Source organism: Simochromis diagramma, unplaced genomic scaffold, assembly GCF_900408965.1.
Source record: "Simochromis diagramma unplaced genomic scaffold, fSimDia1.1 OVJJ01000646.1, whole genome shotgun sequence".
Taxonomy (NCBI): Eukaryota; Metazoa; Chordata; class Actinopteri; order Cichliformes; family Cichlidae; genus Simochromis; species Simochromis diagramma.
In genome coordinates this window covers 4562832-4588419 of record NW_024387279.1, presented here as the reverse complement: position 1 = coordinate 4588419, position 25588 = coordinate 4562832, and the positions used below count along the sequence as shown (strand labels likewise).

The 25588-nt window shown below is 44.5% G+C and overlaps 1 protein-coding gene across 2 annotated transcripts in view; it reads right to left on the bottom strand.

Moving 5' to 3' along the window:
- Positions 1–25588, bottom strand: part of pdzrn3b (PDZ domain containing RING finger 3b) — a 105854-nt gene that overhangs the window by 77947 nt on the left and 2319 nt on the right. The window contains exons 2-3 of one of the 2 annotated variants that reach the window (XM_040002875.1): positions 14336–14422; positions 12365–12472 (exon numbers count right to left, since the gene is read on the bottom strand). In XM_040002875.1, coding sequence (XP_039858809.1) covers positions 12365–12472; positions 14336–14422 — 195 coding nt within the window. The remainder of the gene's footprint in view (positions 1–12364; positions 12473–14335; positions 14423–25588) is intronic. The other variant, XM_040002876.1, reaches the window with a different exon arrangement.

The following is a 25588-nucleotide window of genomic DNA, read 5'->3' as shown; positions in this document are numbered from 1 at the left end:
ACTTGGAGGGAGAGCACCTGTACTTTCTCAGAGAAAAGGGGAGTATCAAGAGAGAGCACACTGTAATTCCCGCTATAGAATAACTCATCCTCTTGAGAGCAGGGGAAAAGTAAGACATAAGCAGGGATGTGTGAGGGAGGCGCCTGCAGAACATCTCTCTCCCCATTTCTCCACGTCCCTGAAAAGCTTGCTCAATGAGCCGGTTCCGACCATTCCTCCGGGCTGTTTGTCAAAAAGGAAAGAGGAAGTCTTGAATGAGACAGAGAGGTAACACTTGAAAGGGAACATCTCTCTCAGGGGAACAAGAGAAAGGCCAGAGCAAAGCGGCGTAACTGAGATGGAGAGCCACGCCGATGAACAATGCTTTCTATTTGCACACATTTGCATAAGAAAAGGCAGCACAGCAGCCACCAGTTCCCCTAGTCGGCTGGTGAAAGGATGGGCACGCTAGACCTTCTAAAGAGGAGCTGGGGAGAATGGGAGTGGTGAAAGCGGGGCGTGTTGTCAGGATTAGCTGGTAGAGTGAAGAAAACATTTTGATAAGGGACGCCAGGCTTCCACTTCTCAACTACTGTTGTGAGTCTAACTGAAGGCATGTTGTACCACAACAAACTGCTGAACACCTCACACTGAGGGGAGGTGCGAAACATGTTGAAGTTTAAACAGGTGTACAGGTGTAGGTGTAATGCTAATGTTGCACTGCACTTTCATGCTTACACTCTTGGATGAGAATAAATTGCAACCATTCAGCCCATCCTCTGTGTGAAGCAAACCATTTTAGCTTCCTTCTCTCTCGTTTTAAACCAACCATCTTGCAATTGGCTGCCCCTCGTAATCAAGTTTTAATCAGGAGGTGGGTGGGGCTTCTAGGCTCCAGAGCAGAGTTCCTGAGATGGCCATATTAGGGATATATCCTTTCAAATAATCCCTGGGATTATTAGCTCATTACTTGAAACTCAAATAATGTTCAACATGAACCTCCACTTTCATAACAGTACATATGTGACAAAGTATGGGGGGGGGGGAACCAGACAATAGGTCTCTCTTTAAGTTGGCATGTGTTGTTATATCCCAATTAGCCCAGATATTACAGAACATCTGTCTGTACAGGAGGGACAATTATGCACAGTGATGTCAACCTTGTGTGTTTTGCATCTGTTAAATCCTAATGGAGCCTCAAAAAAAGAAAAAAGGAACCTAACATCTGCTGGCAGTGCTATCAACGGCCCCTAGTGCCGCAGCAGTGTGCAGTGCCTGATTAGTCTCACTTCAAAACAGCTTCAGACAAAGTTGTTGTCATTATGCAAGGAAATGTTATGTAGTGTGACTAATGTTGGAGTGACTGAGTCGATCTGGTGGGTTAATTAAAATGTAAGCAAATTTTCGATGCAATTTGGAACATGAGAATAGAAGTCGTGAATATGGCACAATATGAGAACTGTTAAAAAATAAATGAATAAATAAAATCACACACTGCAAGCTTACTCTGACATGCTCCTGAATACATACTTTAATTATTGGCAAATGCAATGGTTTAATCCAATCACATTTGATCTGGAATACCAAGACTGACAGCGCGACTGACGCACTTGATAGAGTGCAGGCGTGGACTACAGCTCGCCACGCTACATTCATCATGCGCTGCTGGCCGTTATCGGTTGAATGGGCAGCCACCTAAGGCACGTCCCTCTCACCTTGCCAAGAATGTAAAGTCTCAGAAAGCCAGGAGGCTTAATGCTAAAATCAATACCTCTGATCCTGGACTCCTCCTGTGTTGTCCTTGCTGATGGTCCGTCGTGGACCTTTTAAGTTCTGGGGAACCATTAAGTTGAATGATTTCAGGAGTTAAGAAGAGATGAAGTGTTTCAGAACGTAGGGAGATCTTAAAGGCAGGCAGACTTTGAGACGCATGAAAAACATCTCTGATGTCACCACACAGAGGGAAGTGAGCATGATTAACAAGCAAGTTGAGATTAGAGTCCTACAGAGCTGTGGGAAAAGAAATGAAGTCCGCTTCATCATCTCGCTGGAACGACGACTGTAATCCTTCCATATGAGAGGAAGACAAGCATACTCTGGCACTTTGATTGATGAGCAAAATCTATAGCCTATAATCTGCAGGAGGACCGACGCTGGATCACACTGTGCCACACAAACCATGTTTAAATCACTGTCAGTAGCAATTTCCATAGAAACAAATATACAGAGTGTCTGCCGCCAACAAACAAGGGATGGAATCCATGTCATAAAACAGGAAAGTCCCTGTGTATCAACGCACCAGTCGTAAAAAACAGACTTGTGTCAGGCAAGAAACAACTGCAGGCACCGTTCGGCTCAATTTCTACTCTACAAAATGGAACAAACAAAAGCTGTATGCATAGGAACATCTTACCATGTATTCTTAAGTTTGCTGCCGGAGCTCAGCAGCCTGTTTCTCCACTTAATTGATTTCCCTGCAAGGAGTACTCCCTCCCTCGCCAGTCCCCGTTTATTTTATTATTTATTTGCCGTAATGCTCCTATCACAGTTCACTGGAGTTCACTATAGAGGCCTAATGTTACATGTTACAGTAAGTACTTTCAGTCTTTTTTTGTCAAAGACTTCAAGACTTCTGGCTTCTTTGCAGCAGAAACCAAGCAGAGAGATTTACAACTTCTTAAAAGTACTAACAGTAAGTTTTTAAACTGTGGTCTGCACAATGAAGAATAAATCTGCTGACGACTGTCATCGCTTTCATTAGGCTGATGGTTTTAGGACTGTGCCACTGTTTCAGATCTGCTCTCTTGTGAGATCCCTGCTGTGATCATGTCAAATATTGAGAAAGCTATGCTGACGCGTGGCGCTATTTTTGGTGCAGCTGAATGGATGACGGGAGGACTGAAGTTTGAAGTGGCAATGTGCGTACTAAACTGTGGTCTTGCAGTCTCCCCGGGGAAGGAGTTACATGTTTTCTTGAACTGACTGACTATTTCCAGTTTGGAGGGGGAGCGCTGCTGTTTGATATGCAATAGAAATGATTAAATTGTCGTGCTCCAAAAGGGAAGAAAAAGGCAAATCACAAAAAAAGGAAAAAAAAAAAGAAAAGTGTGTCGTTATGGTATAATTACTGTGACTCGTGTGCCTTTTTGTTGCTATTTAACAAGGCAATTTCACTGATACATTCTACCATAGTAGAGACTGAGCGTGAGAGAGAGACACTGGCAGGAACAGTGAGAGGGAGTGGGCGGTGATTAACATGCTAGAGTCAGGATGCATTTCAGAGGGGCACTGGGAGGAAACGACGGGCCATTACAGCACAACTAAGGGTCTGTTAATCAGCCTATTAGGGTTTAATTGAGGGTAGTTAATTAGGAGTCGGTGGGCAGTCTGTGCTCGGGGGTCAGGGGCTGACATGAGAAGCAGCTGACAGAGCAACCGGAGCTGATTGTTGCTGATGTATTTGCACAACGCCAGTGATTGATTGACAGGAAAATTGGTCTAAATTGCACCTATCTGTTCCTACCCGTTCTTAAACCTTTTAGGAACCATAAATTAAGCCCACTGTAGCTGTGAGCGAGGGAGCCAGTCGGGACTGTGTCGGAGCAGAGTGAGCGCGTTTACAGTGCGCCCCAGACTGTATGTCTCCACAAAAAATCATCACGCGCCCGCTCGCCTTTAAGGGCAGAAGCTGTTTAAAGTAAGTGGAAAATACAATTTAAAAAAAAAAAAAAAAAAAAAAAAAAAAAAAAAAGCATACAAAGGGAGCAGCTTTCTGGCTACAGTGAAGTTTAAGCACACCTCACACTAACGCTACACTGACATGACTCCACATCTTAAAAATCTAATTTTTTTTCCCTCTCCCCCAATATGGAGTAGTGGAAACAAAGATGTGCTTGTCCTTGTTTCTTAAAGCCAGCTCTGCATAGGGCACTGGCTACCACCAGAAGCTGATTATGGACTCTTTTAAAGTTAGATTTGATTTAATGTCCTGCTCTTGCCTCAGCTGGACCACGGGGGCACAGGAATGCAGCCCGCTGCTAGGATTGGCCCACGTAGCCTGTGGTGGATTCATCCTGTCCAGGGCCAGTCAGGAGCAACAGAGCAGGGCCACATTCAGCTCGCCTATCTGGGGAATAAACACGCCGTTCCCTCACAGGGGCCCAAAATCCAATAAAGGGCCGGACAAAGGCCCGTTTCTTGCCTCAGAATGCCAAACAACATGTGATCCCCTTAAGGGAAATAAATGTCTGCTCCTCATAGGCCTCCGGGTCAGAAATAACGCCTGGGGAACTTCTTAACACATGTCCTGTTAGAGAGGCCATGTGCAGTTTCAACTGGTTAGAGACAATAAGGGACAAGCCAATCATACCGGTCTGTCATAAGATGGCATTAAAAAAAAAAAAACACAATAAATCCAGACATGAGCAACAAGCCAACAAATCCCACAATTTTAATCGCCTACTACATCAACTCCAATGAAACCAAGCTTTGCCAGCAAACAGTATCTGAAGGGAAACAAATGACAGGGTCGATGACAAAAAGCAGCATTTTGCTTTTGCTGGTCCTCACACCAAGGAGGAATAAAGGGCCATTGACACCCGTGCTTCGAACTCCCCTCCAACAGAGCTCACTTCACATTTCATGTCAGTCACTGCTAAATGCTATCTGGCTGGGTTTTATGCCCTCTCTGACCTGGTGACTTGATACTCAAGGAGCTGCGGGGAGGCTTTAGGTGTTTAATGCTCGGCTGTGGGCAAGCACACAACTCATACAGTGTCGGGGCTTAAAGCAAGGAGCGTTTCTGTGGCTGAGATATATTTGTGGTGCTGGTGGTGGTCAGGGTATAAAACAAAGACGTTTTTCTTTCAGACACTGTGTGCACAACAGAATGTGACTGAATGTTTAAAAAAATAAATAAATCAGAGTTGAGGTTTTGGAAAAAAAATATAATTTGCTTTCACTCAATTAAAATAAACCAGTTGACACATATTACAAATATGTCAAAATTGTCTTTATAATTGTAAAGAACATCACAAAATGAAGACCAGTGCTGATTTTTTTTTGTAGATTTCAGTTTATTGTTCTCTTTAGTGTCCTTTGCTTTGAAAAATTTGCTCAAAAGTACCTACTGGTGTCAAAGATTCATTCATTCACTTTTAAACTTGCACACTTTGATAGCTGCAGAGTGTTTCTGTGAGATTTCTGGACTCGTTCCAAACTATCAAGTCGCATCTCTTCATCTTGGGTGAGTTTTTAAATGGAACAATTTTATCTCAACCTCCTTACTGAAGCCAACCAGAAAAAAAAAAAAAAAAAAAAAAGGGCGCACAGCCTGTTAGTTTAATTAGTAAGCTATCAACGAGACTTCTAATCTAACAAACCCCTACTGGCTCACGGCCTACTTGGTCTCGAGACTATAAGATAAATGATCCTGCTCCACCTTCAACCTAATCGCTCGGTTACTCTTGAGTGATAATAGGAAAGTAAACTGCACTGAATTTTGTCACATTCGGTGACAGACTGCAAGTAGTTATGGTTGCCCAGAGATTGAGCGTGCGACATCATCACCATGTGGGCAACCACGTTCAATTGCAAGGTGACTGGGCTGGTCCAAACAGTCACGGTCTGACCTGACTGACTGTAATCACTCTGGTGAAGGTTTGCAAATAATCGCTGACTAATTTATAACCACAGACAGATTGAGTGGATTGAGTGGAACGCGTTGGCAAAGAGACAGTCTGCAATAACGAGCGCAACTCATCTGTGACGTGTCTCCTTGCAATAGGGGACTACACTCCACAGGTTGCAAACTGTTTGGGTTGCTATCTAAAACCCAGGTTGCTAAGAGCGTCTGTAATTTAGCAGTTAAATTGTGGTTGTCACTATTTCTTTATTAAGAATTTATTTTTATTTTTTTAAACATGGATGGACTCTGAATGTAAGCAGTTAAGTGAGTTTGTATTTAATGTTTACTGTCTACATACATAAAAGTTAACAGATTATCAATTTTTGCTGCACAAACAACGTAATTGCTAACTTGAGCTCATTCAGCTGCAAACTTGTAACGGACCGACTCAATCCTCATTGCCGTCCCGACACACCAAAATCACTTTGAAGACAGAAACTGACTGCAATTTGTCACAGAACTGGACCCATTTTGGAAAGAACCATTAACAAGGCAACAAGATTACAAGTTCATCATATATGATCACAGTAATGTTGGTGTAAAGGTGTGGGAGCTGGAGGTGTGGATGTTTTGATCGTTAGACCTAAGCATCAGACTAATATTGTGTTAGCTGTTCCTCTCCAGCTAACACAATATTTATATGAATGTGTAGAAGCTTTGCTTTGAGCTTCTGGTGCCTTTTGGATCATATTGTGTTTATTTTCTAGTGAGTGACACTAATGTTTTATTAATCTGTTACTAAGACTACAGTAATTAGCCGCCAGTTTATGACTTCTCCATCCGTCCACCTCCACTCTCTCTTCTGGTCTTTTTTAATGTTATTTTTATTTGTTTTAAACAGGACTTTATAATTTTCACAAAATAAAGACTTCCTGTTTTTATACATAGACAAACAGCCATAGCATAGCTGTGGGAAAGTTAAAAAATATAACCAAGATTTACCATAGAAATAATGATCTACAGTCATATATTATACAACCCAGTGCCAGAATTCTGGCAAAGTCTAGGAGACCTTTGAGCCCTGCAGCTAGTACCAAGTAAGAAGCTGCAGATGTGCTGCCTTAATAAGCACTACAGTTCTATATTCTAAATATTGACCTGAAATTAATTCTTCAAGCTGTAGCATCTACGATGCAGTTAACGTCAGCTCCAAGGCCAAAGCCCATCGATTATTCCAACCTGAAGTAACATAAGCTTGTGTTGAACATAATAAATATGATACGGGTGTTTTAGGACTAGTGCTCAAGTTTACACATTGTTACACATTCATATAAATATTGTGTTAGCTGGGACACATTCCTGCAGGCTAGCCACTGCTCTGATCAAAAACACAACAGGCGTAACACGTAGAGGCGGATATGTCCTTGTGTAGGGCTGTGCGATATGACCAAAATCTCATATCCCGATATAAGAATTCTATGGTCCCGATAACGATATAAAATCACAAAAATTTAACATTTTCTGTAAATTCTGTGAATCTCGTGCAGCTCGACTTGCGGGAAGTGTTTCCAGCTGCGCGTCCTTTACCCGGAGTCGAGTGTTTTAACCGATGCATGAAACGATACATTTTTAGACATAAGTTGTAACGGCCGCCGTTTTCTTTGAGAGTATTTATTACACGGCGTGCTGCGGGGAAAAGCCTGTTCTAACGTTTGAGTCTAAGGTTTATTTTTTAGCACCTGGCGGCTCTTTTTGACTTCTCATCCGTAAATAACCTGCTCTTTCACGTGATTCAGTTTATTTTGAAAAGTCTCAACAGGATCTTGAGCTTTATTGTGAAAGGTTTATGTGGAACATAAACAAGCGGACATGCGATGGTGTTACCGTCGTTGTTGCTAACGACAATGCATAAAAACAGGCGCTTGTCCGTCCGTAGTGTGGTTATATTAAATATAAGAGAAAGAGAGAACTTTAAGAAATTAATATAGCCACTACAGTGTCCATCAAAACGATGAAAAAATATTGCCGTAAACAGTTTATTTTGCGACACCACGAAACAAACGATAGCGTAAAATGAAACGATAGACGTTTTTATATCGCCATCCGATATATATCGTTATATCGAACAGCCCTATCCTAGTGTCTGTTTATTTTAAAGCAACTGTTTCTGTTCACCTTCTGACCTAAACAAACAAACAAACAAAAAAAGCCTTGCTGAGGTTTTACAAGGTGACATTTACAACAGCAGCCCAGGCGTCTCCGTTCTCTTCCTAGCTTCACACTTTGGAGCCTACACAGAAAACATCCCGTTCACCCTGAGAGCTCAGGGGCAGCCATCCTGGGATTGTGACACTGGCTTAGTCATGTTGAAAAGCAAAGAGGCTTGAAGAGAGTGGAAGGTCATTTATGTAGGAAAACGCACAGCAGCAAGAGGCTCTTTATCTGTGTGAAGTGAGGCTGAAGACAAAATGCTGGGATTACATTTACACGAGAAAAACATTCTTAATCAGATCTAAAAAGTCAACTCATGCCCGAAGACATAATTAGGGAAGTCGGGTACCAGTGCGAGGTTCAATCAGAACTTATTTATCAAATCCTGGCACAATCCCGGCAGATCCTGACCAGAGTGCTAAGATTCTGCAGCTTGCAGAGAGGTGAGCCAAAGCAAACACAACTCAAGGTTTTTTTTATTAAAAAAAAAAAGAAGTGTCTGAACAAGAAGGTACTCGTGTGCTGATTCATACCAGCCTGCAGCTCGGTTAGAGGACAGCCATCTGCTGTCGCACTCCCCCGCTAAGAGCCCGTTATAGCAGTACAAGCCACGAATCATCAGGTACATGTTACATCCATATAGATTTACTGGAACTAACACTTCTACTACAGGAAGAGAAAACAGCAGGGCTGATGACAGCGCTGCCTCCACAGGTGCACGAGCATTTCACTGCTCCGTAATGTGATTGGTCCTTTACAGAGCAGTTGAGCCCCCATGGCAGGATTGTGAAGGGCTGTCAAAACTATCCCGTCCATAGGCTTGCAAATCAGATTTCATGAGTTAGGATTAAAAAAAACAAAAAAAACAAAAAAGCTATTTTTTTTCCATTTCCATTATAATGGAAAATGAGGGCACTGATGCTAAAAAATAAAGGATTCCACATTTATTAATTATTTCTTATTAAAGCTGTATTAATCAATATTTTTTCCCCTCTTAGGGCAGAGGAAATGTGCAAAGGTGCATTATGAAAAATCGTTTATAGTTACAACCCACTGAGAATGACTGAGGCTTTTTAGAAAATCGTATTGCCCAGAGTTTTGATATTCAAACTCCAGTACTTTGTTTTGCAAGTAGCTTATCAGACTCGCAAACAACACATGAGAGTGTTGGCTTGTTGATGAACACAGCAGAGCATCAAGCAGTTAAAAAGACCGATGGCAGAATTAAAAGGAAAGCAAATGTTAGACTTATATTCTTAAGGCTCAGCCAATTAGAGTAAAAAAATAGGACGGCAGCCTCCTTTTGAAATAAATTAGCGGTTGCCTGGTGACTGGGCTAATTTGCTTTTTGCTGCTCTCGCCAACTGAGAGCCAACCTGCCCTAAACAACACATCCCAACTCAGAGTAAGTGCAATCGCTCTCAGACAGATTGGTGATGGTTTGCAATCAATCTGAGTCAGATTCTTGTTACATTCCTCTGTAAAAGTAATGTTGTTGAGCGTCATCGTTTTGCAGACATGTAGCCATCCTCTTCTCTCTCATTCCATTTCAAATATATGAGGTGCTGCTTGGACTGTGAATGAAAAAGTTAATGTCAATTTCTGTATGTGGGCACAGCAACAGGTTTCCATCAGATGGCAACAGGCAGTTTTTACCAGTTTATCACAGTTAGTTACCGTGTTACCATAAACAGATTGCGTCTCACTGCCAACTTGATTCTATTCAATTACAAATACACAGCAGAACGATAGACCGACTCATTCTTATTGTTGTTCCGTTGCCATCTTCATGCATCAAAACGTGCTTTGAAGACAGGACCTGACTGAGTGGTTGTAGGACTGGTTCCTGTCATTGAAGCATTCATTTCAAGGACAGTGATATTGCACATTCATTGCACACAGTCCCACTAGCTTTGGTTGTACATTAGTCTGCAACAACTCTTTTCCCCGAGTGTGACTGTAGCCTTAAATATATGGTTAAAAACATGTCTGCTAAAGACTGCTACTGGTGCTCACTGAAATAAAAACAAGCAACTTTATAAGATCGAAATGTGTCAGCGATCTTAAACCTTTGATAAACTTTAAATTTCTACGAGCCAGTTCAAAATTCAACTCTAAGATAAAAGCCGAATTTTAAACTGCACTGAGATAAAATGTCTTCTTGATTTCACCATCTCAACTAGTTCTCCCAAGAAAAATATTTACTATGTCTCATGCAAAGTTATCCTTGGACCACTTCAGTCAAAAAAAAAGATTGTTAGTTTGTCGTCTGCTTCTCACTTTTACATCTACTTGTCTAAGAAAAACGAGCTAATTTCAGAAGTAAGAACATGGATTTAAAAACCAATCTGAAGATATCACCTTGGCCTCGGGGAACGTTCGGGCAGGCAGGAGGATTAAAAAGATAAACTGGAAAATTACTCGTAAAAATTGAGCGCCGATGATTAGCTGTGGGCCTAATCAGAAAAGGAAACCTCACACCCTGCCTGATATTTACACATCCTGCAACCATACTGAAAAGCAGCACAGATATAATTAAACAAAGGTCTTAAGCAAGCATGACTTCCACTACTACTACTACAAAAAAGGATAACACAGAAGTCACGGATATCATATTTTATGTGCATGAAAAACAATCTCTGGTAAAACATGAGATAAACCAGGTTTGACTGTTCCTGCAATTCCAGCATACATCACAGGATGCTAAACAGGACACAGTTACAGGCTGCTTGGTTTCTACCCAACACTGTGAAACTGCCTTCAGGCACTTGGGCTTCATCGTCTTTGACTCTTGACAGCGAACAAACAAAGTTCACAGACCCAGTCACCTCAGGTCCAGAATAAAAGCTGTGCAACAGCAAATTGTGTTTTGATGTCACATTTCTTATTGTGGTCCAGGAATCCGTGACATTGTACTTTCTTGCTTCAACCAGTCAACAAAAAAAAAAAAAAAAAAAAAAAAAAAAAAAAAAAGCAGCCTTGGAAATATAAGCTGCCTCGCTCTCAGGTTTCCCTTCCGATGAATGGCGTAAATGTGAAGTATCGGCCTTTAACGGTCTATTAAATCTGATGATTTATTTGCTGGGTATTGTATGGCAGTCCCTCACTTCTCGTCAAGAAAAGGTTACTTTATAGGAACCTGTGCTACCTCCTTAGGCCTTTCCTGCACTGGAGAGATTCTGTGGCTTCACCTACAATAGCACGAAAACAATATGGAAAAAACACGAGCGAAGCATTATCCTATAGCAAATTCCGTCCTCTCCGCTCGGGATTGGCTATCACAGCATTAAACCCCATAGATACACCTTCTCAAGTAACCAAATACAGCGACATCTGGCCCATTAACGCATGCATCCTGTGCTTACACACGCCCAGGCAAACATGTGCACGCAAACTCATAAAGCCAAGCAGGGCAGATGCTCGCAAAGACACACACTTGTACACGTTCGTGTGACATATGAGCTAATCTCCCCACACATCAGCTAGCAGCCCACGGCAAGTCCCTTTAGGTCTCGAGTCGCTGATCTCTGAGTGGCTTTTTTGATTCAACCTGCCCTCGTTACGAGGTCTTAAGTTGCAGAGAGCACCAAGACACTTGACTGTGTTAGCTCAGGAGGTTTAAACCAAAGACAAGCACATCATAACCTCTCAGTCACGACGTCGCCAGATTTACAACCATATTATTTGGAACAACAGCGTGAGGCTTTCTCCAGAGGACTTGTGGCATTTTTTTTGCAAGTAGTTAGCATTCGACTGCATAAATGACAGGATAGAGCGATCAGCGGAGTCCAGATGTTGGGAGTCTTCTTTTTTTCGTGTGTGTAAACACTTTCCACAAGCGTCTCTGTGAGCAATGAGCTGGTCAAAAATGCTCCGAGGGCAATTTCACTGAGGTTTAACAATAAAGCCAGCGACAAGCCATATTTGTCATCTTGCGGCCGGCGGTAATACACACTTGCAATTGACATAAACGACTCATTTCAAAGCAGTCGTTGTGAGCGATTCTGGTTGACAACCATTCTATAAAAGCAACCTTTGTGATGCTGAGTTTTTCGATGGATCCCTCAAGTTGACCTCAGGGTGAGCTGGCCTTTCCACATCAAGTTCTGTTTAGAGGCGAAAGGGGGACGCTTCATGGCTGCTCTGTCGAAAGGGATTTATTTGCTGGGACGAGAGAAGTAAAAGACATCTTTTCCTCTCCCTCACTATCAGCCAGCAACAGTAAAGACAGACAGCCTCGCCTCAGGTTTATCTCGGCCTATCTGCAATGATGCCCTACTTGACATTGCCTATGTCGACTGGTAGAATCGTATCAGAGACGTTCACCGTCTGCAGGATTGACTTTCGGGAGCGCCAATAAAAGGCCAAAATGCTAATTCAGGTTCCATACGTCACGCATTGCGTTCAGCTTGAGCTCAGAGCTCAAACATACACAAAGATGGAGTGATTCTTTGGTGTTTCTCCCTCTTTATGGTGCAGACAGTCATTACATCAGTAGTTCCCCCCCCTCCCATTTACATGAAGCATTACAGAGGAGGACACACATACCTCTATTATTCTGTCGTGGATCTGAAGGCCTCCCTCTTTGTCTGCTGGACCTTTCTCCACGATCTTGGACACAAAGATTCCTTCATTCGAAGTGCTGTCGTTGTCGTCCTGTGGGAATAAATTGCAGGCATGTTCAGCGGATTAATGGAAGCACAGCGCTCACAGGGCTCGTTAAGGAAAGGAAAGCCTATAGAAGTCTCAATAAATCGCGCAATAAAAGTACTTTTAAAAAACACTGGAAACACTGGGTTTGGTTGTTGTGGGCAAAACCACATGAGCGTCTGTACAACGCTTTGCAAGCCTACAAAGTTAAAGGTTTAGTTCACCCAAATAACAAAGAAAAAAAAAAAAATCCCAAGCAAACTATTGCTGCCACCCCTATAAATGACACAAACAACATTTAGTTTGGCCTTGAGATTTAAGGGAGATTTCCAGTGAATCCACAAAATTTTACTGCCAGCAGTTTCTTTTACTGGCAGCAGTAATTTCCAGGCAGATATCTCAAAATCAGGGCACACAGAAAACAAAAATATCTGGAAGGCTCAACAGCAACAAGACTAAGTGAAAAAATATGGCTTTTTGCAATTTCTGTGAAATGCCCTTTTAACCCTACCCTTGAGTGTGGACTTAGGGATAAGCTTTAACTTCATATGCTTCCCAGGCCTTAAAGGGTTGACCCTGGCCTACAGAAGGGCCTAAATGTTGACACGCGGACATGCTGTAGGGGCATGAAGTAGCCTACATCCGACTCTGTGGCCGTGACCCCAGAGTCAGAGCTAAGTCTAGGTTAACAGCTATGTTAGCACTCTCTTTAAAACCACATGTAAATGTGTACCGCACTCCTGCTGGGCTCTGTGACACAACTACATTTTACTAGGTACTTAAAGAAACCCCAGAAGTTACAGAACAGATGCTAATTAATAATTTCTGGTCTGCTTCCTCTTTCAGGGACATCGTGTACAGTGTTAACACTGCAGTGCTTTTGCTGCAAGTTCCACAACATGCCTACTACTACTTTGCCTCACCGCTATCACATGAGCTGCAGACAAACAAGCTCATCTAGGAGACCACAAAACCTGGCAGTTGATTGCGCTCACCATGCCATACCAGTATAACAGCCACATGAAACACACATGTCAAAGGCTGCTAGGATATTAGCCACTTCCAATTCTAATGAGTAGCTTCTTACACCACCTGATGATTTGAGGCTCACTAGGAAAGCAAAAGCCAAGTATTATCTCCGCTGTCGTACAAGTTTGATGCATGGCTCTGTCACAGCAACTTCACGAGCAAATCTACGCTTAAATGTCGATCTTTTTATAGCTTCCTGCTATAAAAGGTTTTACTGCGATAATCTATGTCACTGCTGAAAAGTGCGTCACTGTGGCTGTGGAAAACCAAGTCTGCAACAGTGGAAGTGAAACAGATACGGCGTTTCAATAAGACCTCGGCTGCAGAAAGAAGCTCCGTGTATGGGAGATGCCAGCGTTGAGATATTTTCCAACCCTTCACTCGGCAGAGCGCGTGGCATCATTAATGACTTTAACTTCAGGGGCCTCGAGGCAGAAAGCGGCTGAGAAAAGTTCAGTCTGGGTTTAAAAGACCCTTTCCTCTCCTCTGTGTTTACCTCACCACCAAAATCCCCTCAATTAGAGACAAAACAACTGTGGTGGAAGCCATAATCCCAGATTTAACTCCCATAAAAGTAATTATAGTTTTTTTTAATCTGTAATGCCAAATCCGCTAAACCAGACCAATATATAAACACAATAAAACTTGATAGATGCGGTCCATCTATCCACAGTCAAAAAAACCCCGAAAAAAAAACCCACATGCACGACTGTCTAAGTTGCGGCAGTCAGCACAGAGGAGGCTTGTGGTACTTCCACTATTTGCGATTTGACACTTGGCTGATCACCGGGGAGGGGGTGGGGGAGATGGAACCTCCAAGTTGCTCAGCTTTCAACCTACCACGCATGGCCTTCCTCCTATGATGTTAAAACCCAGAGAGCCGCCCTCACGAAGAAGGACAACGGTCACGCTTTTAGTCTCGCCTTCCTACAAACAGACAGGAGAGACACACGTGAGCAAAGAGATGGCAGGAAGTTATTCAACATATACAACAACTCAATATTAATCTTAATTAATCTTTTTATTCTTTTAAATTAAAAGAGTGAAACTTTCAAAACACAGGGGCTATATTGTACTCATATTTTGATAGCATCTGTCTAACTTTCAGGTTGTATTCACCAGCTACAACTGCTGCAAGCAAACAGATGTTCCTAATTCTTTGTGGTAGCCCAACAACAAAATAAGAAACTATTGACTGCTCTGTTGTCAATAAACTCTCTTCATGCCGTGTTTGTCATTAACATCTGGCCAAACATGGTTTCTTCAAAAGAAAATATCACTTGCTGCTCAAAATGGCCAAATACTCACTACATAGCAGAAAGCAAACAAACACTGTTAGCTTAGTAGCCAGATCTTTTCAGCAGTTCCTTGAATCTTTTGGTTAGACATCTTTGTATATTATGGTACTGCTTCTGCTGTGTAACTATTAAAGGAAATCTTATGTGTAAAAAGTTCAGCACATGGCCAAAAGAACCGGGCTGTCAACACATTACACCATGAAGCTCCCAGCGCACCATTTTTGTGCAGGTGTTAATGCCAGAGGACGTTTGGAACTCACCAACCTCGCTCTGTAATTTTACATAGTCTGCCACAGCTGCTGGAATATGCATGTCAATCAATCTGCATGTTAAAGTACCCTGAACCTCAAGCTGCCCCCAATGTGCCATCAAAGTGTGAGTGTCTGCATGAATCTTAGGCTACATCCACACTAGCCCTCTGGTATCTTTGTTTAATTGGTCATATGACTGCATCACATGACTAAAATGTGTCATCGTTTTCGAAAAGGCTCCGGGTTCTCTTTCATAGCATTCGTTTCGTGTCTCACTATGGGAACGCCTCCTGCGTGACCTCATCAGAAGCTCAAATACCATTACGCCAGCCCTTACAGGCTGGCTAGGTGACGCCCATGTCAGGAGGGGCCAGTGCCTCCCTATATAATAGGCTGACATAGCGTCAGATGTCATTCAAAAACCTCTTCTCGCTTCTCACAGAAGCCTGTAGACAACTGTGCTATTGGGTGCTAAAGCTAAACTGTTCACAGATTTGAGTGAACAACTCTGTCGCCGTGCGCTTTGTTCCCAGCTTTTCAGTTGTCCACTAGCATACAAGCAGTAGCAATACTGTTCTGTAGCTAGTGCTGGTGCCAAGTAGCAATACTTTCACCCAGGGAAGTAGCAATATTTTCCGAAAGCGAAGTAGCAACACTTTGCTAATAAAGGTACCTCTAGCTTCACCATCAGGTAGCAATACCCTTCGACGCTAGCGGCTTTTACACATTAGGTAGCAATACCTGTAGAAAAGTAGCAACACTTTTCACCCCCACGTTAGCGAGGAATAGCAATATTCTCCGCACTCAGTGTCAGTCTCGCCAATGTGCGCAACCCTCTAGCTAACCATGGCTACGACGGCCAACGAAGTTGCAAAACTTTGTCCTTGCGGCAAGAAGATTTCTGCCTGGGATACACACCCCGTGTGTGCGGCATGCCTGGGTTTATCTCACGCTCAGGCTGCCTTGACACCCGCACAAGACTGTATCCACTGCGCGGCTTTCCCACGCAAACTACTCCGCCGCAGGTTAGCTCGCCAGGCTAACCTGTCGGGTGGCGACCCTTTGCTGTGTGAGGCTGCTGCGGCGCAAGGAGAAATTGAGATGCCCGATGATTTGGCCGCAACGCCAGGGCCGAGCTGGGCAGAGGCAGACCCTCAGCCCATCGCGACCGCTTTCCCGTCGCTGGAAGCACACGGAGATAGTGTGTTTTTCCCCGATGCTGGAGTCACCTGGGGAGGAGATGCCAACAAGGACAGAGATGAGTCGGCTGACTCGGACCTCCTGCTGTCTGACGACGGCGAGGAGGAAGATTCCGCCTCCTTGGCTAGCATCAGCTGGGCTGCAAAGCCCTCGGCTACCGGCGAGGTTGAAAAACCGACACCGCCGTCTCCCCTGGATCTCGACATGCAGGACATGTGCAAGCGCGCAGCCGCTAGGCTCAACATCCCGTGGCCCGCCATACAAATAGAGGTTGTAAAGTCTCATTTTGACGGTAAGAAATTGTCGAAGGCGAAAAAGACGGGGAAGCATGTGTTGCCTGTTTTTCCTGAGCTACTCGATGAGATAGCGGTGACGTGGAAAGCAAAACCTTACAGCGAGAAACACTCCATCGTGGGGAGCTCCCTGTTGGATTGTGAGGGGATGGAGTCTGTCGGCCTCCACCAGATGCCACAAGTAGAGCCGTTGGTAGCGAGCCATCTTCACCCGAAGACGTCTCTGTCCTCATCGGCCCCGTCACTCCCCTCCAAAGCAGACCGCTTCCAGTCTAGCCTTACAGATAAGTGCTACAAGGCAGCGGCTCTGTCAGTAAGAGCCCACAACGCCTCCTCTATGCTAATGGCTTACCAAGCTGAGCTAGAAGAGGACATGACAACTAAACCAGATACCACAGTGTGGGAAGAAATCTGCGTTATAACTGACCACGTCCTCCGCCTCCACAAGGTAGTCATACAGGCTACTGGGAGAGCCATGGGCCTCATGGTTCTTCAGGAGCGAGCACGCTGGCTCGGGCTCACCAACCTGACGACCAAGGAGAAAGAGGAACTCCTCGACACCCCTGTCGTCCCTCAAGGTCTCTTCGGTGCGGCTGTTACATCCATGCAGAAGAGATGTGAGGAGAAAAAACAGAGATGATGAGGCTCTGAAACTCTGCCTGCCGAGGAGGGCCCAGCACGCCACCCCAGCAGCGCCGCGCCAGTCATTCGCGCAGGCAGCGTCTCGCCCGGTCCCCGCTTTCAGGATTCCCAAAGTGCTTAAGACGCAGGCAGCCCCCGAGGCTGCCGGGACCCCTAAGAATCCATGGACTCGGAAGCAATCTCCCCAGGCCAGACCTCAAGTGGCCCCTCCTCCTCCCCCCGCTGCCGCGATCGTGAGGAGGAAGAAGCGGCCGGCCTGACAGCCTCTCCTCTAGGCGGGAGCGAACCCAGTTTCCCCCCTTCATGGGCCACCCTGCCGCCTCCCAGCTCCGTTGCAAAGCAAGTTCAACGGGACATGTTCCACACAGAGTGCTTAACTCGGCCCGGCGTTCCTGTCACCGGACCCGCCAGAAGGAAAGAGAGCCAAAGTTCACAGTATTGTTTCACTAGCACTTATTTCGTGCATTCTGTATTAAAAATCCCCGACACGCGCATCCAGGCAGTTTGCCGAGGGCGCTGTCGAGTGTTGCAAAACACACACAAAAAAAAAAAAATGTTGAAAAACAAGAGCAACGTCTGCCATAACGCAGCCCGTGGAGACTTGCGTTTCCACAGCTGTGATGACGCAGATGAGCCCGTCACCTCGTTCGCCTGTGACAGAGGTGACGGGACACCGAAATGGCGTATGGTTCGCGCTGCCAACACAAGGGGCGCCAAAACGCCATCTTCGGTGGAGTGGCCAGTGAGCCCTCTGTCTCTTCACATGAAGAGCTGGGCCACCTGCACTCAGTTAGCATGGGTGTTGAAGACATTGGAATAGGGCTACAGGCTGCAATTCAATGTCGCTCCACCACATTTCAAAGAAATCATTTACTCTCATGCTCTGGGCGAGTATGCCAGTTTTCTCCTGGAGGAAATTTCCACCTTGAGAGACAAAGGAGCTATAAGAGTTGTCCCTCCCGAGGAAATGCACAGCTGATTTTATTCAAGGTATTTCCTTGTGCCAAAGAAAGGGGGGAGGGGGATGAGAGCCATTCTGGATCTCCGTGCCCTGAACCGGCATTTAAGGACATACAAGTTCAGGATGTTGACGCACGCCTCGCTGCTACGGTTTGTACGAGCAGGCAACTCGTTCACATCGATTGACCTGAGGGATGCTTATTTCCACATCCCCATATATCCCCCATGCCGAAAGTATCTGAGATTTGCTTTCCAGGGGATAGCATAAGAGTGTGTAGCCCTGCCTTTTGGTCTCTCACTGAGCCCAAGGGTGTTTGTGACGTGCACCGAGGCAGCAGTGGCCCCGCTCATGGAAAAGAGCACATTGACGCCAACTCAATGCATTACTTTCATAGGGCTCAGCCCAGACTCCCTCCGGGTGAGGCCATACGGTCATCCCTAGCACTGTTTCGCAGAGGCAACACAGTGAACCTCAAACAGTGCCAGAGGCTGCTCTGTCTGATGGCCTCTTCTCTAGTGGTGATAACACTGGGACGCCTGCACATGAGAGGCTTTCAGCGCTGGGTGGGCTCGCGGGGACTGGACCCTCACAGAGATGGCCACCGTCGCGTGAGAGTCTCTGCAGACTGTTCACTCACTCTCCACGAGTGGAAAAGGCCAGGTTTCTTATCTCAGGGCGTTGCCATGGGGGCAGTTTCAGCCAGGAAGGTGATTTCCACAGATGCCTCTCTTTCGGGCTGGGGGGCCACCCACGAGGGCAGGACAGTGAATGGGGAATGGGGCTCTCACATGCGCTCCACCCACATAAACTGTCTGGAACTGCTGGCGGTTCACCTGTCGCTAAAACACTTTCTCCCTTGGCTGAGAGGTCATCATGTTTTAGTGAGGTTGGACAATTCCACCGTTGTGGCCTACATCAACAGACAGCGGGGTCTGGGGTCCCCCCAAGTTACACACACTGGCACACAGACTGATAGTCTGGAGCAGTGTCCACCTGCTGTCACTGAGAGCAGCTCACGTGCCGGGGGTCTTGAACTTTGGAGCAGATCTTCTCTCCAGGGGCAACCCACTGTATGGGGACTGGAAGCTTCACCCAGAGGTGGTGAAGCAGATCTGGCTGCGATTCGGTCAGGCGACCGTGGACGTTTATGCATCCAGGGAGAATGCTCAGTGTCCCCTGTTTTACTCGCTGCACGATCAGAGAGCTCCACTCGGGGTGGATGCTCTAGCTCACGAGTGGCTGAGAACCCTCCTCTATGCTTTTCCCCCAGTGGCCCTCATTTCTCCAACTCTGGCCAGAGTGAGGGAGAGAAGTCACTATATGATCCTGATAGCCCCGCACTGGCCAGGGAAGCACTGGCTGGCGGAGATTTTTCAGCAGCTGTGCGGCCCACCTTGGCAGTTACCACTACGCAGAGACCTCCTGTCTCAGACACAGGGGGGAATATTCCACCCCCACCCAGAGAGGCTAGCTCTGTGGGCTTGGCCCGTGAGTGGTTTAACTTGAACACAGTGGGGCTCCCTCATAGTGTTATCGACACTATTCAGTGTTCTGGAGCATCGTCTACTAGGACGCTATATGAGCACAAGTGGCGTGTGTTTGAAAGCTGGTGCTTAGAATTACAGGCCATCCCTTTTCAGTGCTCTGTGGCTGTGATTCTGTCATTTCTTCAGGCCCTGATTAATAGGGGTAAAGCCTTCTCCACCATCAAGGTATATTTCAGCCTGCCATATTGGTTTTGAGGGAAAGACTGTTGGCCAGCATCCCTTAATATGCCGTTTCATGAAGGGTGCACGGCGTAAATTGCCTACATCTAGGCCGTTGGCTCCATCGTGGGACCTTCCCACAGTATTGGCTGCGCTCTCCTGTTGCCAATTTGAACCCCTGGAACAGGTTGAGTTAAAATTTCTGTCCTTGAAGACGGCTCTATTAATTGCTTTAGCTTCTGCTAAACGTGTGGGAGAGATCCACGCTCTCTCAGTGCATCAGTCATGCATTCAGTTCTCCTCGGATAATACGAGGGTCAGTATGCGGCTCAACCCTGCCTTTGTCCCGAAGGTCGTCGGCACATGTTCACCTATAGAACTGCCGGCCTTTTGCCCACCGCCTTTCTCCTCAGAGGAGCAACAGCGGCTGCATACCTTGTGTCCAGTCCGTGCTCTGCGCATTTACATGGACCGAACCCAGAGTGTCAGACAAAGTGACCGGCTGTTCGTGTCCTGGGCTAAACCACATATGGGAAAGCCTGTGACTAAACAGCGCCTCTCCCATTGGATTGTAGGAGCAATTGCCCAAGCCTATACTAGCAGGGGCCTTCAGCCCCCTGCTGGCTTACGTGCACATTCCACTAGAGGTCTGGCAACCTCATGGGCTCTCTTTAGGGGAGTTTCTATTCAGGAGGTGTGTGCAGCTGCATGCTAGACCTCACCTCATACATTTGCTAGGTTTTACAGGTTAGATGTGACAGCACCTAACCTAGCGCATTCAGTCCTCAGTGCAGGTTCTTCCCGGGTGGGGGCCTCTCCCCTGTGAAGTGCTGTTGGGGACAGTTGTCTTCTTAACAGGCATGTCTGGCAATCCAGGAGTCAGTATTTCTCCTATAGTGAGACACGAAACGAATGCTATGAAAGAGAACTTAAGTGAGTGAGTGTCTCACCAGACCGCCCTCCTTGCTATGGAAGCGAGGAAGAGGTGGGCTTGTTTTGAATGACATCTGACGCTATGTCAGCCTATTATATAGGGAGGCACTGGCCCCTCCTGACATGGGCATCACCTAGCCAGCCTGTAAGGGCTGGCGTAATGGTATTTGAGCTTCTGATGAGGTCACGCAGGAGGCGTTCCCATAGTGAGACACTCACTCATGCTACTCAGAGAACCGGGGTTATATACATAACCTTAAGTTCACTGTCACTGCAACGCGAAAACGGTGTTTTCAAATGTATCTGCTTTGGAGAGCGTTTGAAAACGCTGCGTTTTCCTTGACCGAAAACGCTGTCTCAGTGTGGACGGAAGGCCAAACCGGAGGGAAAAATCAGAATCAGAATACTTTATTAATCCCGAAGGAAATTAGGGAAAAAGGTGCGTTTTCAAATGAAAACGTATTAGTGTGGACATGGCTTTAGGCAAAGCACTTATGTGTATGTATATGTGTGAATGAGTGAATAAAGACTTGTACTAGAAAACGCTTTGAGTGCTCAGCTAGAGTAGAAGCACTTCACAAGTACCAGTCCATTTACAAATTAAGCTAGTCATTATTCAAGTTAACTCTGAATTACTTATCATAAATGATTTGATTACAAGTAACAGTTGTGCATAACTAAAAACAGACAACTTCAGTCTCAGGCCCACAACCATTTAAAAAAAAAAAAAAAAAAAAAAGCCAATCCAGTGCTAGCCAGTGTTGGGTGTAACATATGAACTACAGCATCCAAGTATACAAATTAATTGTTCGTTGTAACTTTAAAGTCAAAAGGTCAGCTTTGTAATTCAAATTTTGTTATTTTATTCCAATGAAGGAACTGGTTGCTATTGAAGTGTTCCAACATTTCCCTGCTCCTTTTGTTGTGCAGAGTGGAATCTGGCCATTGAGCCAGTCAGCATGTGAAGGTCATTTAGTGAGATGGCAAAGAGATTTGCAGTTACACAGTTGGAGCATTCGCATTGTCCTGACCCAGGGTGATAATAAGAGTCTGTCAGCTGCTACGAAGCTCAATCCCTCTTGTTGAAGAAGTACCTGCAAGCTAAGCACAGCTCCACAACATCGCTGCTGAGGAGGACTAAGATGCTGGTGCTACAGTTCAGAACTGCAAAACTAGCAAAAGCGAGTTTCTTTCTAGTTAGGTGGTGGACAAACTGCTGCCTATATCAACCTGTTATGCAGTGAGCTAAAGTGGACAAACTCGGGTAAATTTACAGTGGGTTACACACCTTCTGGACAATATAAATGAGCACAAGATGGTACAAATTTTTTGCTACAACATAACAGCTGGTATGTAGTTTCTAATGGCCGGAATCTTGTAATGTAACAAGTTACTTTAGCTTCTTCAAATTTCACCATTCTCCAGGGCTTAGCCAGCACACCCAGCCTGAAATGATGACCAGGTCAAAGAAGAGAACCGCTCTCTCACGAACCGTTGTCCTATGTAAATGAATACACCAGCGGGCCTCTTGACTCAGAAGCTACATGACATGAAAACCTCTGGGAAACTCGCAGAGTCAGCCCTTAATCTGTTTTTTTAAGGAGGACTTAGAGGGGAGCTATGAGGTAACATAATTTCAGCTGCCGCTCCAGTATTCTGCGAAACACTGAGACTAAATATAAAGCAGATATTACTGGCATGTACAGCATCCTGACTGCCATATAGCCTAAAAACACCAGCATGTGCAAGTCTGGCCCTGCAGGAATGTGCGCTTCTGTCACGACAGCATTAGTGGCACATGCTTCCGAATTATAGTGAACTACAGCCGTCGCTGTCAACAAGAAGACAGTTGGGCATTATGCTTGTTGAGACAAAGTGGAATTAATATGACAAATGAAAAAAGGTACAAAGCAATTGGCTTTTCCATCCTCTTCACTTATGCTGAATGTGTCACAGGCCTCAAAACAAACTAGTCTTCAAATTTCATCCACAAGAACCATTAAAATGAACAATTATGAAGCTTTTCTTTTTTTCCCCCCTTCCCCTCTCTTCCCTTCTCACCACATCTGCAAACACTCTAACAATGATCCAACCCCCCAAAAATGAAGTAAACGTCTTCAGGATGAGGTTGCAAATTTACTAAAACATCAGGTGTGCTTGAGTTATATTAAAGACTAAAAAGAAAAACTGATGTGCTAAACACCACAAATTCAAAACAAAACCGTGGAGACACAATGACATGGGCGCTACAGCAAGTAAACAAAAGCTCCGTGGGGAGAAAAAAAACAAAAAAACAACAAAACTTTATTGGTGAGGTAAGAAATGGCACGCTGGCAGTGAAACTTTAGTCTGCTGCTCACTTGTGACTTGGCACACTCACGGTGAGCCTTCAACTCAGCACTCGTCACACTTTCCGAGTCTGTCCTCCATCAAGCTGCCTTCCCCCTGTCTAACTCTTAATATAGTTCACCTAATTATAGTGTAGGTACTGTAATACAGAACAAAAAGGGAGCATATTGATTTATAAACTACTGGCATGTGGTCAAGAGACAGAAACTCAGTGACCTTGTAAATGTAGGGCAGTTTACCCCATTAATGAGGTAGTGAAGTCTATTTCAAATCAATGACAAGGATTATCACTCAATGCTAATGTATATACACAAAGGAACCAGCAGCCTAATGCATTTTTATTAGACAAAATGGGCATCTTCAATGAATACATGATGGCTTTTATTAATGTGATCTGTCATGTTCAATTGATAGCCACGCTTGTGAAATAGCTTCCATTATTCTGTTAAGCTATTAGTTATCTCACAGAGCCCTGCTTTAAAAAAAAAAAAAAAAAAGTCCACAATTAGCCTAATCAGTTTGAGGTCACAATTACTCCAATCAAATTCAATGCAGGATCGATCAGTTTGATGTCTTGTGATTTTAAAAGACACTTGTTATTAGATCAAGAACCTTTAATGCTGTCATCTGCAGCCAAAGGGGATCTTGGTTCAAAAACACAGATCCAATCTTTTATGGAGAGTGTGACAACACTTCTAACAGCCCTGCAATGAACCACAGTAAAGATCTGAGCTTTTTGTTCATTGATTTTCCATCAGTTTTATTTGTCTTTCTTGCATTTAGTATTAAATAATCTTTCTTATAAATACCAGTCAGTTACTCCTCATCTCCCAGTGTTTGGCATTAAAAGACATTGAAGTTGAGGAGTGGTGGAATCTCTAAACTAAAGTAAGTTGCCAGTCAGCTGTAACAATGGACTTGCATTCATCCTTTGCTCAGTACTGATCTGATCAGATCAGTACTGAGCAAAGGTTTTGAGCCAACACTCTGTTTGCTAGGACATTGGGAAATAGGAGGCAGCGATTTATTGAAACATGTGCAAACATACAGGAAAACACAGTTTATAAGGCAAGCACAGAGTTTGCGCAATTCTAACGAGCTTGAAAACTAGAATTTGCTAAGACCACCTTTATTCTTCAGCACACCCTGAACTAGTTCTCCAGGCTCCCTGAACAACATTCAGAGCTCTTCTTTGGATGTTGGCTGCCTTTTGTCCTGTTCTCTGTCAAGATGCTTCAGTAATGTTGATGTCTGGGCTTTGGGGCAGCCAATCCATGACTGACAGTGTTCCACAGTCTGTTTTTCTATCCAGGTATGTGTTTGGGAACACTGTCATACTGAAAAATTAAGTTGTTGTCAATCAGATGTTTTCCAGGTGGTATTGCATGGTTGATCAAAATCTGACTGTACTTTTTGGAGTTCATAATTCCATCAATTTTGACAAGATCTCCAACACCACCAGCTGAGATGCAGCCCAAACCATGACGGAGCCCCCAGCGTGTTTTACAGGTAACTACCGACACTCACTGTTATACCTCTTTCCTGACCTTTTATTTTTGGTTCAGTAATTTGAAACAAAATTTTCAAATCTGAATTCCACAGCCCAGAAGATGATTTTCAGCTTTTCAGTTGTGTAATTTAGCATACTTCAGTCTTTCGTCCCCGTTTCCCTTCCTTAAGAAGGCCACCCTCCACTGAGACCATTTCTGATGAGGGTTCAATGAACAGCAGATGGGTTAACTGCAGGGCCAGATACATCTCTCAGGTCCCGTGTCAGGACTTGTTATATTTTTAATATTTTTTTAAGGACATGATTTTCAGCTGCTGTTTGGTTAGTTTAACAGGGTCCCACTTCTCCCTTTGTCTACTTTCAAAATCTCTGAAAATGGTCAAGTGCAGAGTTGAAAACGAGTGAAAATACCGCAAATATCCAAAGAAAACTTTACAAAGCCTGGACAGTGCCAAAAACTGCTTTAAAAAAGAAGAATGCCACAAAGGTTGCAAGAAAGTCTGGCTTCTTTAATATAACCTAAAATATAAAAGAAATATCAGGTAGCCTGAGACTTCTGCATAGTACTGCATGTCATAAAACTGCATTAAAACCTTTTTTCCCCAATGATCTTTTGAATTGTGAAATGCACCTCCCATTGGATGCACTCCATTTAGCGCGTTCCAGGTCCGTGGTATTGTGAATGCTGGCTCTCTAGCATGGCTTCAAAGGAGTAGGCCCATCAGACAAGTCATTACCTGGGCTTTTGCTGCTTTGGCATGTCAAAATATCCCTTTTCGGAAATTACCAATAACACACTGATGTAATTAGGTTCTTGATTACTGAAATCATGAGAAAAAAAAAAAAAAAGGGAGCAAAGATTTTGGACAGACTGCCTCTAACAGCTAATCCCAGTTCATATTCACATTTGTGAGAGAACCTCATTCCTGTTCACTGCTTGACTGGAAAGG